General features: G+C 35.9%; 1 protein-coding gene across 1 annotated transcript in view; it reads right to left on the bottom strand.

Annotated features, from left to right (window-relative positions):
- MCF2 (MCF.2 cell line derived transforming sequence) overlaps positions 1-20,204 on the bottom strand; it is a 112,589-nt gene that overhangs the window by 68,128 nt on the left and 24,257 nt on the right. The window contains exon 2 of the mRNA XM_003940726.4: positions 3,526-3,594. Coding sequence (XP_003940775.1) covers positions 3,526-3,594 — 69 coding nt within the window. The remainder of the gene's footprint in view (positions 1-3,525; positions 3,595-20,204) is intronic.

The following is a 20,204-nucleotide window of genomic DNA, read 5'->3' as shown; positions in this document are numbered from 1 at the left end:
TAGCTGGATGTGGTGGTGCATACCTGTAATCCCAAGCTACTCAGGAAACTGAGGCAGGAAAATCATTTGAACCTGGGAGGTGGAGGTTGCAATGAGCTGAGATCGCACCACTGCACTCCAGACTGGGCAACAGAGAGAGACCCCATTCCTCCCCTCAAAAAATAAAAAGAAAAAGAAAAGGATATAAAATGGAATCATAACAATATTCAATTCAAAAGAAGACAGAAATGAAAGAAAACAAAGAACACATGGGACAAATGGAAAACTCTACCATCTTACTGTTTGTATTTTCCTTATTATAAGATAGCAAGATGGTAGATTTAAATCCATCCATATGAATAATCACATAAAATGTCAATGACCTAGACACTGTAATTAAAAGTCAAAGATCATCACACTGGATAAAAAAGAAAGACCAAATTATATGCTGCCCACAAAAACACATGTTATAAACATTGAAATGTATCCAAAGCAAAGGATAGAAAAAGATATACTATGACAATACTAATCAAAACAAAGCTGTCTAATATTTGACAAGGTAGATTTCAGAGTAAAAAATATTACTAGATATTAAAATGATCATTTGATCATGATAAAGTGGTCAATTCATGAATGGGACATAATTTTAAATGCTTATGCACCTAATAACAGAATTTCAAAATACACAAAGCAAAAATTGACAGAACTTCAAGGAGAAATAGACAAATTCACAATTTTAGTCAGAAATTTCACTACCCATCTCTCAATAATTGATAGAACAAGTAGACAAAGAATTTGCAAGGATATTGTATAACTGAACGACAGTCTCAACCAACGTGACCTAATTGACGTTTCTAGAAAATTCCATCCAACAGAAGCAGAATACACTTTCTTCTCTAGTACACATGGAAAAAGATCAGATAAATTATTTGCCTCAATATTTACCAAGGGAAACTTGAGAGTACTCATTCCCAAATTAATTTTTTAATCAAACTAGTCCAAAATATTAAATCGAAGGGTTATTAATCTTCACTGTATGGTATTCTAGAATTAAAGAGTAGAGTGAAAATAATCACTGAGAATAAATGGCATCCACTCAAGAGTTGTTAAGAAACTCAAAGGAGAAACTGTATAATTCTGAACCAAGAGATTTAGTGAATCTTTAATCAAAGGGCCTCTATAAGTAGAGCATGATATAGAACTAGTAATATAAATAATATGTAATATATAATGTAATAAATATCTTAAATATAAAATAACTATATACTTGCCAAGCAAGCTAGTCACTCTTGTTAAGGACAGAACCATCTAGCACTTAGGCAAATTATACTTATCAAAAAAAAAAAAAAAAAAAAAACCCAGCAGCAAGGCTCCTATAAGAGTAAATTATCGTTGACTAATCTATAAGCTATTATTAACACTGAACACCTACAAGTACTGTCCTAAGTAGTAAACTTGTGAGAAGAGAACAAAAGAGATATTTATATTCCAAATTGGAAAGTTTTAATTATTATTATTATTATTTTGCCATTGGGAACCCTTTCTTCAAAGGAAGCTATAGGCAGAAGCATTTTTAAAACAAATACAAAAAGCAATTAAGGAAAGAAATGTGTAGAGTGGGGTCTGGATGAGTGCAGCAAGCCCTGAGGACGGTTCTATTTAGAACACAGTTTAGAAAACACAGATAATCTTAAGTAAAATCTCCAAAACTTAAAAGTAAACCTAACACACTGCTAAATTTACTGACACTGTCACACATTTACGCCACTTATAAAATAAAACATAAAGCCATAATTAAGTCATCACTAATTCACAGTTACCACTAATTAGAATCATTTTTTAATTAAGCTTTATCATAGGTGTAATTATAATCATTTAAAAGCAGAGGCCAGGGTGGGTGCAGTGGCTCACACTGAAGCACTTTGGGAAGCCAAGATGGGAGGATCGCTTGAGGCCAGGAGTTCAAGACCAGCCAAGGCAACATTGCAAAACACTTTTACTACAAAAAATATAAAAATTAGCCAGGTGTGGTGGCACACTCCTATAGTTCCAGCAACTTCAGAGGCTGATGTGGAAAGATCACTTGAACCAAGGAGTTTATGGCTATATTGAGCTATGATCGTGCCATTGCACTGGAGCCTGGGCAAAAGAGCAAGACACTGTCTTTAAAAACAATAAATAATGACAATAAAAGCAGAGGCCAGATTGAAGTGCCCAATTAGGATCACTTATAAAGTAAAAGTTTGTTTAGTGAACTGAGCATGTAGGTGTCACTTCTAGGAGAATTAATTTAACTATTTAAAAGGAATAAGATGGTTTCTTGTACTCTCGACACCTAAGAAGCACTCATCTTTATAAAAACAATTTATTAATATATACCAGTAAGATTTTCTTTATCTGCTTAATATGACAAATATAATCTTTAATGATATAATTCAAATTACTCTAATACTTGAGAGTAATTTGCTTGCTTTTAAGCAAAACTTTCCCTAAAGTCTGACCAAAAGCTAAAGGGGTAGGATGGTTTACCATAGTTACATCTCTAAAAACATGTAATGCTATTTAGTGGCATTATTCACAACAGACAAAGGGTAGAAGCAACCAAAGTATCTATCAATGGATGAACAGATAAAACAAATATGGTATATACATAAAATGGAATATTATTCAGCTTTTAAAAGGAAGTTCTGACACATGCTACACATCGATGAAACTTGAAAACATTATGCTAAGTGAAATAAGCCAGTCACAAAAAGACATATACCATATGATTTACTTACATTAGGTACCTAGGACAGTCAAATTCATAGAGACAGAAAGTAAAATTGTGGTTGACAGGGGCTAGAGAGAGGAAAGAATGAAATGGGGGGTAATTGTTCAATAGATATAGAGTTTCAATTTTGCAAGATTTGAAGTTCTGGAGATGGTGGTGGCAATGGTGGCACAAAGATGTAGACACACTTAATGCCGCCAAACTCTACTCTTAAAAATGGTTAAAATGATAAATCATATATTAAACATATTTTATCACAATTGCTAAAAATTACATACAAATATATATATATGAGAAAAATCAACTTTATAATGTATAAATGAAATCCTAAAAAAAAAACTTAATGCATGCTGATTATTTAGTGAGTGCAACTTGCCAGCATTTGTAATAAACATTGTAGTAATCAAAGAAGTTGCCTCAGCTGCTCCCCTCCCACCCAGCCTGCACCCACCTAGGAGACATATTCTACTTTCAACTATCATAGATTTTTGAAGAAAGAAGACTCATCTGAAAGTCAAATGTACAAGAGTGGTAAGGTCGGTTTTACTCACATATCTAAAATGCTTAAAACTTCTAATTATTCTCTAAATGTCCATTTGTTTAGAAACTAGGTGCACAATGTATAAATGTTTATTAAAATAGTGCTTCTCAAATGAATATATATAATAGCTCTGCAGGGAGAGACAGAGAGAGAGATATTTATATAATAGGTACCAAACTAACTGCTAATCAAGTCATATATCTATCTGGACTATATATAAGAAAGTGCTTACCAGATAGGAAGGCGATGTCTTGCATTAAGAAATGACTGATGTCCTTTATACGGAGAAGCAGATTTGTTTCTATGACAAAGAAGAAAAGAGAGGAAATTACATATATATTAAGGTACAGCATTACATGATTTTAGACACAGGATTTCTCACTGTGTCTAAAATTATTCTGGGAGTCCCACAGGTCTGTGTCCATAGACACCGCTGATCTCTTTCCTCCTCTCAGCTACATGGCAAGGAAATCACACTCTTGAAAATATCACTGAATAAGTAGAACCAGTGACCTACTTCTCAGAATCTATGCCCAAGACAAACTACTCTCACCAGAAAGCCAAGGACAAAGGTGCAAACTCGAGGACATCCAGATTTATTTGAAGTGTAGATGGCCATGGGGAGACACTGTAGCAGATTGTCTTTCACTTCTGATAATGCCTTTCATTCTAAAAGCTTTATTAGCCATTACAAAGTGCTTTTTGGATTTTTTAATCTTATTGAATCCTTAAAAAATCCCTGAGGTGGGTATTGTTATCCCATTTTACAAGTGGTGAACCGTATAGGCTTCTGAGTCTAGACAGATGTGGATTCAAATCCAGCTTCTTACATTGACTGGCCATGGAAATATGGACAATTTAGTTAGCCTAGCTAAACTTTAGCTTCCTCAGCTATGAACTGGGCATAATGATATCTACCTCACAAGGTACCATGCAAACGAAATTTGAAATACCTGGCATAATGGTAGGTGTTCAATAAATAGTAGCATATTAACTCATTTTTTATCATTATAGATGAAACAATGTCCATGCATTTTTCAATGTGCTTTGATTGTCCCAGATCTTAAGTGTTAACTTACAATGTGCAATTCTAGTGAACTCTATAGGGGCCAAAAAATCAAAGTACACTACCTGCCTCTGGTCAATGAACAAGGATAACTTTTTAAAAGAAAATGGGTCATCAAACTAGGCTATTTTGGCTTGTCAGTTTTAATGCCTGTGGTTCCACATCTCTTACTGAAGCCATATTTTTCACCTGCCTTCTGATACAAAGTGCCTTCAAAGTCCTGGTCTCTGGTGGTGTCAGCCTGATGATGCATTACCCTTCTCAGTGCTCCTCAAATTATACCACATGAATGTGGTTTATAAAGGATAATCCTCAAAGGAATTTCAAAAAACAGTTCTCAATGGTTCCACAATAGACAGCGGAATAAGTTATCTGTTACAGAACAATCCTCCCAACACATGATTTGAAACATAAAGCAATTTTAATTGACATTTATTTTCCTAAGATACATGCCATTACAAATCTCTACTTTGTCAAGACATAAAAGTCATTTCTTAAAAATGTTGTGTAATTTTATATATTTAGACTCTTGATATATTTCAGACCAAGGCATACACATTTACACATGCAGTTATTCTTCCCATGCTAGATGTTTAATCAGATAAAAGAATGTCTTTGTAACAGCTACAAACATGTGTTCCATATTGACATTTTTAGGATGGAGCCATAGAAGAAAAGTGAGAATGAGGGTAATACAAAAAATACAAGAACTCTCTCTCCCCTCAGGAGCCTCTAAAAGTGGCAATAGCTGAAACATGTTCTACTTTTTATTTCTTTATTATTATGATTATTATACTTTAAGTTCTGAGATACATGTGCAGAACATGCAGGTTTGTTACACAGGTATACATGTGCCATGATGGTTGACTGCACCCATCAACCCATCATCTACATTCGGTATTTCTCCTAATGCTATCCCTCCCCTAGCCCCCCAACCCCCAACAGGCCCTGGTGTGTGATGTTCCTTTCCCTGTGTCCATGTGTTCTCATTGTTCAACTCCCACTTATGAGTGAGAACATGTGGTGTTTGGTTTTCTGTTCCTCGTTGGTTTGCTAAGAATGATGATTTCCAACTTCATCCATGTCCCTGCAAAGACATGAACTCATCCTTTTCTATGGCTGCGTAGTATTCCATGGTATATATGTGACACATTTTCTTTATCCAGTGTATCATTGATGGACATTTGGGTTTGTTCCAAGTCTTTGCTATTGTGAACAGTGTTGCAGTAAACATGTGTGCATGTGTCTTTACAGTAGAATGATTTATAATCCTTTGAGTATATATCCAGTAATGGGATTGCAGCTTCAAATGGTATTTTTGGTTCTAGATCCATGAGGAATCACCACACTGTCTTCCATGATAGTTGAACTAACTTACGCTCCCACCAACAGTGTAAAAGCATTTCTATTTCTCCACATTCTCTCCAGCATCTGTTTTTTCCTGACTTTTTAATGATCACCATTCTAACGGGCATGAGATGATATCTCATTGTGGTTTTGATTTGTATTTCTTTAATGACTAGTGATGATGAGCTTTTATTCATGTTTGTTGGCAGCATAAATGTCTTCTTTTGAGAAGTGTCTGTTCATATCCTTTGCCCACTTTTTGATGGGGTTGTTTTTTTCTTGTAAATTTAAGTTCCTTGTAGATTCTGGATATTAGCCCTTTGTCAGGTGGACAGATTGCAAAAATCTTCCATTCTGTAGGTGGCCTGTTTGCTTGTTCACTCTGATAATAGTTTCTTTTGCTGTACAGAAGCTCTTTAGTTTTATTAGATCCCATTTGTCAATTTTGGCTTTTGTTGTCATTGCTTTTGGTGTTTTAGTCATGAAGTCTTTGCCCATGCCTATGGCCTGAATGGTATTGCCTAGGTTTTCTTCTAGGGTTTTTATGGTTTTAGGTCTTATGTTTAAGTCTTTAATCTATCTTGAGTTAATTTTTGTATTAGGTGTAAGAAAGGGGTCCAGTTTCAGTTTTCTGCATATGGCTAGCCAGTTTTCACAACACCATTTGTTAAATAGGGAACTCTTTCACCATTGCTTGTTTTTGTCAGGTTTGTCAAAGATCAGATGGTTGTAGATGAGTGGTGTTATTTCTGAGGTCTCTGTTCTGTTCCATTTATCTATATATCTGTTTTGGTACCAGTGCCATGCTGTTTTGGTTACTGTAGCCTTGTAGTATAGTTTCAAGTCAGGTAGCATGATGCTTCCAGGTTTGCTCTTTTTGCTTAGGATTGTTTTGGCTATACAGGATCATTTTTGGTTCCATGTGAAATTTAAAAAGTAGTCATTTTCTAATTCTCTGAAGAAAGTCAATGGTAGCTTGAAGGAGACAGCATTGAATTTATAAATTACTTTGGGCAGTATGGCCATTTTCACGATATTGATTCTTTCTATCCATGAGCATGAAATGTTTTTCCATTTGTTTGTGTCCTCTCTTAGTTTCTTGAGCCGTAATTTGTAGTTCCCCTTGAAAAGGTCCTTCACATCCCTTGTAATTTGTATTCCTAGGTATTTTATTCTCTTTGTAGCAATTGTGAATTGTAGCATGTGAGTTTGCTCATGCTTTGGCTCTCTTTAAGTCTGTTATTGGTGTATAGGAATGCTTGTGATTTTTGCACATTGATTTTGCTGAAGTTGCCTATCAGCTTAAGGAGATTTTGAGCTGAGATTATGGGATTTTCTAAATATACAATCATGTCATCTGGAAACAGAGACAATTTGACTTCCTCTTTTCCTATTTGAATACCATTTATTTCTTTCTCTTGCCTGACTGCCCTGGCCAAAAACTCCAATACCATGTTGAATAGGAGTGGTGTAAGGGAGCATCCTTGTCTTGTGCTGGTTTTCAAAGGGAATGCTTCCAGTTTTTGCCCATTCAGTATGATAGTGGCTGTGGGTTTGTCATAAATAGCTCTTATAATTTTGAGATACGTTCCATTAATTATCTAGTTTATTGAGAGTTTTTAGCATGAATGGGGTGTTGGATTTTATCAAAGGCCTTTTCTGCATCTATTGATATAATAATGTGGTTTTTGTCATTGGTTCTGTGTATGTGATGGATTATATTTATTGATTTGTGTATGTTGAACCAGTCTTACATCCCAGGGATGAAGCCAACTTGTTCGTGGTGGATACACTTTTTGATGTGCTGCTGGATTCGGTTTGCCAGTATTTTATTGAGGATTTTCATATCAATGTTCATCAGGGATATTGGCCTGAAATTTTCTTTTCTTGTTGTGTTTCTTCCAGGTTTTGGTATCAGGATGATGCTGGCCTCATTAAATGAGGTGGGGAGGAGTCCCTCTTTCTCTATTGTTTGGAATAGTTTCCAAAGGAATGGTACTCCTCTTTGTACCTCTGGTAGAATTCACATGTGTTCTACTTTCTAAATGAGAGAGCATCAGACATAAAAATATTCCTGCATAATAAGAGACCCAAATTTCTCCCTTGCTTTGATCAGTAGAAACAAGTATAAAGATAAACTGATTCATTTTATGCCAGGTGGCAGATCTGGAAATACTAATATGTACAACTTGATTCCTCCAATGTCACTCAGACTCTTGCATAGCTATGGAAATGATGTTCACTTACTCTACGTTTTAAGCACTCATGTAATGAGAGAGGCCTCAGGACACAAAATAAAAGTCTGTGGGCTGGGAGTGGGAACGCCAGGGCCTAGTGTGAGCTGGACTACTGAGCTGCTCTGTAATTTTCAACAAGTCACTCCCACCCCTCACCTCATTACCCCATTTTATTTTATATTTCTTATTCTGGTAAAAATATACATATAAAATTTACCATTTTAAGTGTACAGTTCAGTGGTGTTAAATACATTTTATTTTATTTTATTTTATTTTATTTTATTGCATTTTAAGTTTTGGGGTACATGTGAAGAACATGCAAGATTGTTGCATAGGTACACACATGGCAGTGTGGTTTTCTGCCTTCCGTCCCCTCGCCTGTATCTGTCATTTCTCCCCATGCTATCTCTTCCCACTTCCCCACCCCCCGTCCCTCCCCTATTTCCCCCCAACGGACCCCAGTGTGTAGTGCTCCCCTCCCTGTGTCCATGTGTTCTCATTGTTCAACACCCACCTATGAGTGAGAATATATGGTGTTTGATTTTCTGCTCTTGTATCAGTTTGCCGAGAATGATGGTTTCCAGGTTCATCCATGTCCCTACAAAGGACGGGAACTCATCATTTTTGATGGCTGCGTAATATTCCATGGTGTATATGTACCACATTTTCCCTATCCAGTCTATCATCGTTGGGCATTTGGGTTGGTTCCAGGTCTTTGCTATTGTGAACAGTGCTGCAATGAACATTCGTGTGCATGTGTCCTTATAGTAGAATGATTTATAATCCTTTGGATATATACCCAGTAATGGGATTGCTGAGTCAAATGGGATTTCTATTTTTAGGTCATTGAGGAACTGCCACACTGTCTTCCACAATGGTTGAATTAATTTACATGCCCACCAACAGTGTACAAGTGTTCCTATTTCTCCACATCCTCTCCAGCATCTGTTGTTTCCAGATTTTTTAATGATCGCCATTCTAACTGGTGTGAGATGGTATCTCAATGTAGTTTTGATTTGCATTTCTCTAATGATCAGTGATGATGAGCATTTTTTCATATGTTTGTTGGCCTCCTGTATGTCTTCTTTTGTAAAGTATCTGTTCATATCCTTCGTGCATTTTTGAATGGGCTTGTTTGTTTTTTTCTTGTAGATCTGTTTTAGTTCTTTGTAAATTCTGGATATCAGCCCCTTGTCAGATGGGTAAACTGCAAAAATTTTTTCCCATTCTGTTGGTTGCCGATTCACTCTACTGACTGTTTCTTTTGCCATGCAGAAGCTGTGGAGTTTGCTAAGGTCCCATTTGTCTATTTTGGCTTTTGTTGCCATTGCTTTTGGCGTTTTGGTCATGAAGTTCTTGCCTACGCCTATGTCCTGAATGGTTTTGCCTAGATTTTCTTCTAGGGTTTTTATGGTGTTAGGTTTGATGTTTAAGTCTTTAATCCATCTGGAGTTAATTTTGGTGTAAGGTGTCAGGAAGGGGTCCTGTTTCTGCTTTCTGCACATGGCTAGCCAGTTAAATACATTTAAATTATTTTTTTCTTCTTCATCACCTCCCCTCTACCTTTCCCAGCCTCTGGTAACCAGCAATTTACTCTCTATCTTCATGAGATCCATTTTTTTAGCTCTCACATATTAGTGAGAACATGCAGTATTTGTGTTTCTGTGTTTTTCTTATTTCACTTAACATAATTGCCACCAGTTCTATTCATTTTGCTGCAAATGAGAGGATTTCTTTCTGTTTTGTCTATGAATAACATTTCATGGTATATATATACACCATATTTTCTTTTATCCATTCATCTGTTGAATGGCACTTAGGTTGATTCCATATTTTGGCTATTGTAAATAGTGCTACAATAAACATGGGAGTGTAAACATCTCTTCAGTATATTGACTTTCTTTCTTTTGAATATATACCCAGCACTGGAATTGTTGAATTCTATGATAGTTCTATTTTTCATTTTTTGAAGAGCCTCCATACTGTTTTTCATAGTGGCTGTACTAGTTTACTTTCCTACCAACAGTGTGCAAGAATTCTCCTTTCTCCACACCCTTACCAGCCATCTGTTATTGCTGTCTTTTTGATACAGGCCATTTTAACTGAGGTGAGATATGCCATTGTAGTTTTGATTTGCATTTCTCTGATGATTAGTGATGTTTAACATTTTTTCATATACCTGTTGGTCATGTTTATGTCTTATTTGAGAAATGTCTATTCAGATATTTTGCCCATTTTATGAATTGAATTATTTGGGTCCTTTGCTGTTGAGTTGTTTGAGCTCCTTACATATTCTGCTTATTAATCCCTTGTCAAATGGATAGTTTGCAAATATTTTCTTTCATTCCATGGATTGTCTCCTCACTCTGTTGATTGTTTCCTTTGCTATGCAGAAGGTTTTTAGCTTGATGTGATCCCATTTGTCTATTTTTGCTGTGGTTGCCTATGCTTTTGAGGTTTTGCACAAAAAAACTGCCCAGACCAATGTTCTGAAAAGTTTCCGCAACATTTTTGTCTAGTAGTTTCATAGTTTCAGGTTTTCAGTTGAAGTCTTTAATCCATTTTGATTTTATTTTTGTGTCAGGTGAGATACAGGGATCTAGTTTCATCCTTCCACATATATTTATCCAGTTTTTCCAGCACCATTTATTGAAAAAAATTTCCTTTCCCCATTGTAGATTCTTGGTACCTTTGTCCAAGATAACTTGGCTGTAAACGTACGGATTTATATCTGGGTTCTCTCTTCTGTTCCACTGGTCTATGTGTCTGTTTTATGCCAGTATCATGCTGTTATGGTTAATATAGCTTTGTCATAAATTTTGAAGTTATGTAGTATGACGCCTGCAGCTTTGTTCTTTTTGGTCAGGACTGCTTTAGCCATTTCAGGTTTTTTGTGATTCTATATACATTTTTAGAATTTTTTTCTATTTATCTGAAGCAGGCCTTGGAATTTGATAGAGACTGCATCGAATCTGTAAATTTCCATGGGTAGTATTGTCATTTTAACAATATTAACTCTTCCAATCTATGAGCATGAAATATCTTTCCAATTTTTTGTGTCCTCTTCTATTTCTTTCATCAAATTCTATAGCTTTCCTTATATAGATCTTTCACTTCTTTGGTTAGATTGATTCCTAGGTACTTTATATTTTTGTAGCTATTGTAAATGTAATCAGACTGCTTTCTTGACTTCTTTTACAGATTATTTGCTGTTAGTGTATATAAATGCTACTGACTTTTGTATGTTAACTTTGTATTCTGCACCTTTACTGAATTTGTTTATCAGTTCTAACAGTTTTTTTTTTATGGAGTCTTTAGGTTTTTCTGGGTACAAGTTCATGTCATCCACAAACAAAGCTAATAAGGCTTCTTTATTTCCAGTATGGATACCTCCCTTTATTTCTTTCTCTTGCCTAGTCTCTCTGGTCAGGACTTCCAGCGTCACGTTGAATAAAAGTGGCAGAAGTGGGCATCCTTGTCCTGCTCCAGTTCTTGTATGGAAGGCCTTCAAATTCAGTACAATTTTAGCTGTGGTCATTACTCCCACTTTAGAAATGAGGGCAATATGGTAAATGCTTTCTAAGGTATCTTACATTCTATGAGATCCAACAACATGTAAAATCCATAGATATAAAAAAGACTGATGCTTTCTATCATTAAAAAAAATGTAGTCCACAACTGTGCCAATAAAATAACATTTCCATACTAATGAAAAAGGGTGAAATAATGGTTACAAGAGAAAATATTACCACTTTAATAAATGATCTAGTTCTGGATTGAAAACAGACTGAAGGGGAAGGAGATAACACAAGAAGGGCAACAGAAGACACAATTATCATTGAGCAGCTGCAAGGGACAAGGTAAAATTGTTGCTGAGAACAAAGAGAAACAGAAAACACTGACTTTCGATAAAGCTGTGACATTGAGTTACACCCAGCTTTGTACCTGACCCTCTTGAATTTCCACACAGATATTTTCCTGAAATATAAAAATGAGAACAAATAATTTATAATGTTCCTATTGCTGACATTTTAAATTCATTATCTTAAAGCATGATAAATTAAAAGCCTAGATCACCAAAGCTGGATCAAGTCTACATTACAGCATGTTCCTTGTTGACTAGGTTGATATTTGACAGGAAGGTGGTCAAGCTGTCCTATGTAGAAAACCCAACTCCTCACAAATAAAAAGCATGCATTCTCCTTACATTGGACTTGATGATAAGTCCAAAAAGAGCTGATTTAGAAGCAAAATAAAGGGCTGTAACTCAATAGGTAACCTGAGAAACACCCTTAAAAACACCCTAATGGAGCAAATCATTATTTTAAGACTTCTGCTCAAAATCCATATGCTTGTGCAATTAAACACACACAAATTGAAAACAAAAGTCAAAAAAAGCACTTGCCAATTCATTCATTCCTACATATGATCAAAAGCAAGTCAAGCAAACATATCATTAATATTTATTGTATAATTTAAAAGGTAGTTGTGCCAATGAGGATACAAGCTTAGAAATCCAAATACGAAATTTTAAAGTTCTAAAATGTGTGGATATAATGGCTCACAGAAAGAAGGAAGGTGCCGGGCGCGGTGGCTCAAGCCTGTAATCCCAGCACTTTGGGAGGCCGAGGCGGGTGGATCACAAGGTCAAGAGATCGAGACCATCCTGGTCAACATGGTGAAACCCTGTCTCTACTAAAAATACAAAAAAATTAGCTGGGCATGGTGGCACATGCCTGTAATCCAAGCTACTCAGGAGGCTGAGGCAGGAGAATTGCCTGAGCCCAGGAGGCGGAGGTTGCGGTGAGCCGAGATCGTGCCATTGCACTCCAGCCTGGGTAACAAGAGCGAAACTCCGTCTCAAAAAAAAAAAAAAAAAAAAAAAAAAAAAAAAAAAAAAAAAAGGAAGGTATACCCATCCAATCAGTTGCTCTAGGCTGGCTGTGTCACATGTAAACATGCAGAACATGCTTCACCTCAATACAGGGTGTACTTTAAAGTTTATAAAGATTTATTTTGCATTCATTCACTTTTTAAACAAATATTTATTGAGTGTCTACTATATGCCAGATTCTACTCTAAGCTGTATTTAAACAGATGTTCTGAAGAAAAGTAAAGGTTCACAATCAAGTAAGTTTGTGAACTATTGGGGGTTAAACACACTGCAACATTTCCTAGTAAATACACATGTACACATTGTGACTCCTTGGGTGTGGGCTATGTATGCAGTGTTTCTCAAACCTATTTGATCAGGTTCGGTCAGTCAGTTTATTGGTGCGTTGGTTGTTGGATGGTTGTTTTTTCCCCTCAGACACAGAAGACAAACAGAAAGCAGTAGAGAGAGCTATAAAGATTCCATATGAAGAAGCACTTTGTTTTAAAGTCAGAAATATCGTAGATAAAATGACTTCCATGGAAGATAGACAAATCCTTTCCTATCACTAATAGTATTCAAACAAAAGCCAAGCTGCTCTGTGGTAAGGATGCTAGAGAGAAAAATCAAGCATATAGTTAATTGGAATACATTATCTTTTTTGTATCTTTTAGAATAAGATTTAATACTATATTCTCAGTGACAGCAAGTGATTCTAGAAAAAGAAAGCAAAAAGTCTGTATACTCATGAGTTTGGAAGGGGTCAGTAAGGGAGGTAAGAGGAACTTAGTTTTTATGTTCCAAATTTTAAATTAATAGAATTCTTAGTCATATTCATTTGTCTTGTGATCTGTTTATATTTTTACCTTAATAATATGTAAAAGTTCATCTTTAATATCCAAGAATCCTCTATAAGAAGGAAGAGATTGGAGACTTAAGTGAATATTGGTCCTTCAGTAAATAAAATCGGATTAAGCAATGTGTGGGTTTTTTTTCCTGTAATGAATGGTTTCCTTGTGAAATTATTTTCAGTATGGAAATCAGTGTGTGGAGATATGTTGTTAAATGTTCCAGAAAGATTATAGAAAATCTGATGTAATATCCTATTGTCTCATTATGCAACAACACAGAAATTAAGATCACAAGTGCAAAATAAAAATTTCCCAACAAGCAATTATTAACAAGGAAACTTGCTTTGGTAACAGTTTGAGAAACTTGAAATGTAAGATACATTATGAGTAGTTACAAATACAGGGTCAACAAATGTCCAACGATGATAAACTGGATAGGGAAAATGTGGTACATATACACCATGGAATATTACGCAGCCATCAAAAACGATGAGTTCACGTCCTTTGTAGGGACATGGATGAACCTGGAAACCATCATTCTCAGCAAACTGACACAAGAGCAGAAAATCAAACACCATATATTCTCACTCATAGGTGGATGTTGAACAATGAGAACACATGGACACAGGGAGGGGAGCACTACACACTGGGGTCCGTTGGGGGGAAATGGGGGGGCAGGAGGGTGGGGAGATGGGAAGAGATAGCATGGGGGGAAATGACAGATACAGGTGAGGGGACGGAAGGCAGCAAACCACACTGCCAAGTGTGTACCTATGCAACAATCTTGCATGTTCATCACATGTACCCCAAAACCTAAAATGCAATTAAAAAAAATAATAATAACAACAAAAAAAAACAAATACAGGGTCAAAATTCTTTCAGCCTACTCTGTCAGAGTGAAGCCTCTGCTAAAAAAGATTTTGTTTTGTTTTATTTTTTGAAACAAAGTCTCACTCTGTTGCTCAGGCTGGAGTGCAGTGGTGAGATCTTGGTTCATTGCAACCTTTCCCTCCTGGACTCAAGCCATGCTCCAACCTCAGCCTCCCAAGTAACTGGGACTATAGGTGCATGCCACCACACCCAGCTAATTTTTCTATTTTTTGCAGAGACAGAGATCTCCTTATGTTGCCCAGGCTGGTCTGGAACTCTGGGCTCAAGTGATCCTCCCACCCTGACCTCCCAAAGTGCTGGATTACAGGCGTGAACCACCACACTCGGCCAAATGATCTTTTAAGAATTACTTCTCAGAGAATATTTGCCTTCATTATTTGAGTACATATCACCATTCCAGGAATTTAACCCAGACTACGTTTATTAGTTACTCTTATGGGGCTAATGATAGTTTAAAAATTAAGAAATTGATATCTATAAGCATTCCCATTTTATAGAAAACATTTCTACTTCAGATTCTAGAGTGTAACAGCAATAATTCCAACCCTTGAGCTTTATTTCACAGTGACAGTCTCTCATGTCCATTTATCCAACCTCTCTGGGTTTTCTATTCATATACAATAGAAGGATATGGGTTCTGAACCAGGCTGCACACACATGCCACATCATCCAAGCACTACAGAGCCATAGCAAATAAACTACTTAAAAGAGCAAATGCCTCTTTTCTCACATGGTTTCCTAAAAATAAATAAGAGGCAAAAACAGAGCGCAAACAAATAAAAATAGAAAGGGAAATGTAAGCCAGAAAGATAGTCTCTTCTATGGCAATAAACTCATTGCCACCACCTATATGAAAACAGACTGAGAAAGTGTAGTAAATGAACAATAGTTATCATTTGCTGAGCAACTAGTATTTACCAAACACTACACAAGGCACTGTATATGCAGCTTCTCTGGTCCTAACAACAATCCTCCAAGGTTGATAGTAAAACACTAATCTTACAGATGAGTTAACAGGCTCAGAGAGGCTACCATTCATGTCCTTATTCATTTGAAAGACACACTGAACAAATGCCAGGTGCCAGATGCCAGGCACCATTTAGAGGCAAAGTAGAATCTAGTAGGGGATTTAGAAAAGCTTTTACCATGTCATCTATCTAGTTCCCTAAACTTCAGAGAGGTCATCTAAAATCTGTACTCAGAAGGCTATACTCAATTTACTAATGCAAATTACTGACTAGATATGAGTCCATAACCTCCCATTTTCTTCCAGGATAGGTTTCATCCCAAACCATGTCGACAATGTTTATGTAAACTCTTTTGCAAGAAACCCCATTATTTTTACACCCTGAAATTCTCAACAATGATGCTTACTTTTAGCAATGATTTCTTTAAAAGTTCCCTATTTCTGATGTGCAGAACAGAGAAAATTAGGTTTTGAGTCCTAAATCCTGTGCAAGGCAGATGGGATTCTATGTGTTTATTTTTTCCCTTTCAATCTGAACCTCAGATACTCTATACTATCTGTAAATAGTAATGACTTAGCAGACGCAACAAATTGAAGTGTTGTCTTGACAAATGTTATGCTTTAAAAGGTGAAACAAATAAAAGAGTAATTCTGAAATTATCACAAAATGAATTCCCATTGGACCACAGTAGAATAATCTATGCAGTGCTTTGTTCTGCAATAAAGGTACAATATAAAAGACATCCGTAATTCCGTGCTAACAAAATAAAATCAAGATTCATACTAAATCCTTTTCCTGCTGACACCTACTGGAGCCTCCTTCCAATCTATTGGGTAATTCAATTCACCAAATATCCACTGAGTTCTTATTTGTTCCTGTCTGTGAGGTGCTATGGCCCATGGGAATATAAACAGAGTTCCTCACCTCATACAGCATAAAAATTAAGAGAAGATACAAATATTTATAAAGTACTGGCCATAATATAAGGCAGTATAGCACACACTAGAATAGAAATATGCAATATAGAGCATGGAGAGAGGAGAAATGAGGATGGGAGAAAAGGGAAGGTTTAATAGATGATGAGACATGTAAGATTGGTCTTCAAAATTGATTAGGATTCAAATACATGGTGAAAGAAACAAGGCATCAATACTGGAGTAAGTGAAAGAATCAGGGACTGGATAGGGACTGATATGGTTTGAGTATAGAGATAGGATGGTCTAACTAAAGCTAGAAAGCAAAACCAGAAGCAAAAAGTATAGGATCTTGCATGCTGCCATAGAAGGAAAACAGGCAGCTTCTTTTGAAGAAGCTCTGAAAGCCTCTGATTCAGTATCACTGACTTAACACAAAGGTGTTGTCCAGGCAGTCAACCCCTGCAACAGAATGGCAAGGATATAGGAACTGGTGGTTTCTATAGTGAATTAGCTACCAACTTTTGATACAACCTCAGGCAATTCACTGAAGGTTCCCTATGACTCAGATTTTGTACAAGCATCTATACAACAAAATGTGTGGGAAGCAGAAGGATAAAGGAAATGTAAGAGGAAGGTTCTCTGTTATCAGTTATAAAACTCCAAACAAAACTTGACCTGAATACTATTCTAAGATGCTAAGTACTATTCTATTCAGTTGTTAACATTTCTGAAATCTGGATGTGTCTTAGATCTGAATGGCATCATTATATTTGATTCTTTTTTTCATTTTTTCTGTCCAAAACCCTATATTAAGTACCTTAGAACCAAGCAAATACAACTATAAAAAAAGAAAATTTAAAACATAAATTCTAGTCTCTTTGTAGCTGACATACGTATGATACATATGTATATAAATATATTCGTTGTAATAATATTAGCTAGAAGTTCAACTATATTCAAGTCATATGAATCTACCTCATAAATCATCTTACCTGGGATAGTCTTGGGGAACCCATTGCTCTTAGTCACTTCCCCAAAGGAAAAAGTAAAACTATCTTTATTTATAAATAATATGATCTTGCATATAAAAAACATTAAGAAAGTCACACACAGATAGACACACAAAAAAAAAACCGTTACAACTAACAAATTCAGCAAGGCTGCAGGATACAAGGTCAAGATACAAAAATCAATTGTATTTCTATTGTACAAAGCATAAATACAAAACTTATACTCTTGAAACTATAAAATATTATTGAAAGAAATTAAGTATCTAAGAAATCAAAAGCCAATCCATGTTCATATCTTGGAAGATACTATTATTAAAGTAGCAATACTCCCTAAATTGATATACAGATTGAAAAGAACCCCTATCAACATTTTACCTCACTTCTTTCTTACAGAAATTAACAGATGGAACCTAAAACTCATATGGAAATGCAAGGGAGGCAAATTAACCAAAATAGTCTTGAAACAAAAGGACAAAGTTAGAGAACTCACATTTCCCAATTTTAAAACTTAGTACAAAGCTACAATAAACAAACAAGTGTGGTACTGGCATAAGGATGGACATAAAGATCAATGGAATGGAATAGAGAGTCCAAAAAAATCAGACCATATATTGAGGGTCAATTGATTTTTTTTGTACAAAGTAATGGGGTACATGTAAAATTTTGTTACTTGTATAAAATGTGTAGGGATGAAGATGGTATTTAAGGTGTCTTGGGTACCCAAGTACAATACATTTCTGTTAACTATAGTTACCCTACTCTACTATGAAACATTGAATTTATTCCTACTAATTGTATGTACACTTTAACCCACTTCTCTTCATCCTCCCCCTTCCCCAAATTCACCCTTTCAGTCTCTGCTATCTGTCTTTTCATGGTCTACCTCCATATGATGAATTTTTTAGCTCTCACATGTAAGTAACAACCTGCAATATTTACCTTTAAGCCTGGTTTATTTCACTTAAAATAATGACCTACAGTTTCATCCATGCTGCTGCAAATGACATGATTTCATTTTTTATGACCAAATATTCCATTGTGTATATATGCCACATTTTCTTTATCCATCATCCATTGATGGACACTTAGGTTGATTCCATATTTTTCTATTGTGAATAGTGCTGCAATAAACATATGAGTGCAAGTATCTTTTTTGTGTACTGATCTATTTTCCTTTGGATAGATACCCAGTAGCAGGATTGCTGGATCAAATGGTGATTCTATTTTTAGTTTTTTGAGGAATCTCCATGGTGTTTTCCATAGTGACTGTACTAGTTTACACTCCCACCCACAGTATATAAGGATTCCCTCCTAATATTCCACTGCCCTCCACTCTTCATTCCTTTTTCCTTTATATTGCTAATATAAAAAGACAGGAATGTAAGATCTGACCACACAACGAATGGCATAGTAATCTCTGTGACCTGCATGTACACCCCAGATGACTTCCTGGAAAAAACGATCAACACCTGCGGTGCCTAACTTAAGACATTTCTTCTATTGTTTCTTATTCCTGCTTCAATTGACAAGGCCATTAGACATTGTAACCAACCTTGGCCAACCTCACAACTCCACATTCTATGACCCCCTCCCAGCTTGGCCAACCTCGTGACTCCACACTCTATGACCCCACTCGTAGCTTGCAAACCTACAGCCCCCTCCCAGCTTGCAAAACTGCCAACTGTAACTTCTATAACTTTCCACTGTTTACCCCAAACCTATATAATCAACTCCTATCCCCTCCGCTGATGCCCTTTTTGGCCTCAGCCCACCTGCACCCAGGTGAATAAACAGCCATGTTGTGCGTGCACACACACACACACACACACACGCACACTCCCTTTCTTCTGCATCCTTGCTAACATGTGTTATTATTGTTTTTTGTCTTTTTAATAATTGTCATTTTGACTGGGGTAAAATGGTATCTCCTTGAGGTTTTGGTCTGCATTTCTTTGATGATTACTGATGCTGAGCATTTTTTATATACCTATATGCCTTGTTTGAAAACTGTCTATTAATATCATCTGCCCAATTTTTAATGGGATTTGGGCTTTTTGTCCTGTTGAATTGTTTGAGTTCCTTGTAGATTCTGAATATTAGTTCCCTGTCAGATGAAGAGTTTGCAAATACTTTCTCTTTCAACAGATTTTCTCTTCATTCTATTGATTATTTCTTTTGCTGTGCAGAAGCTTTTTGTTTACTTATGACCCATTTAAATTAAATCCTCAAAATAAAAGTAAACATTTTTATTTTTGCTGCCTGTGTTTTTCAGGTCTTAGTCATAAATTCTGTGTCTGAACTATGTCCAGGAGAGTTTTCCCTATGTTTTCTTCTAGGATTTTTCTAGATTTAGGTCTTACATTTACGTCTTTAATCCATCTTGGGTTAGTGTTTACATATGGTGAAAGATAGGGGTCTAGCTTCATTCTTCTGCATGTAACTATCCAATTTCCCAGCACCATTTATCAAAGAAGGTGTCCTTTCACAAATGTAAGTTCTTGTCAGCTTTGTCAAAGACCAGTTGTCTATAAATATAAGGCTTTACTTCTGGGTTCTCTATTTTGTTCCATTTATATATGTGTCGATGTTTATACCAGTACTATGCTGTTTTTGTTTACTATGGCTTGGTAATATATTTTAAAGCCAGGTAATGAGATGACTATAGATTTGTTCTTTTTGCTCAGAATTGCCACGGATATTTAGTCTCTTTTTTGGTTCCATATGAATTTTAGAATTGTTTTCTCTAATTCT

The sequence above is a fragment of the Saimiri boliviensis genome, chromosome X (genome assembly GCF_048565385.1).
Source record: "Saimiri boliviensis isolate mSaiBol1 chromosome X, mSaiBol1.pri, whole genome shotgun sequence".
NCBI lineage: Eukaryota > Metazoa > Chordata > Mammalia > Primates > Cebidae > Saimiri > Saimiri boliviensis.
The sequence above is the reverse complement of the archived record's forward strand: the minus strand, read 5'-3'. Positions and strand labels throughout refer to the sequence as shown.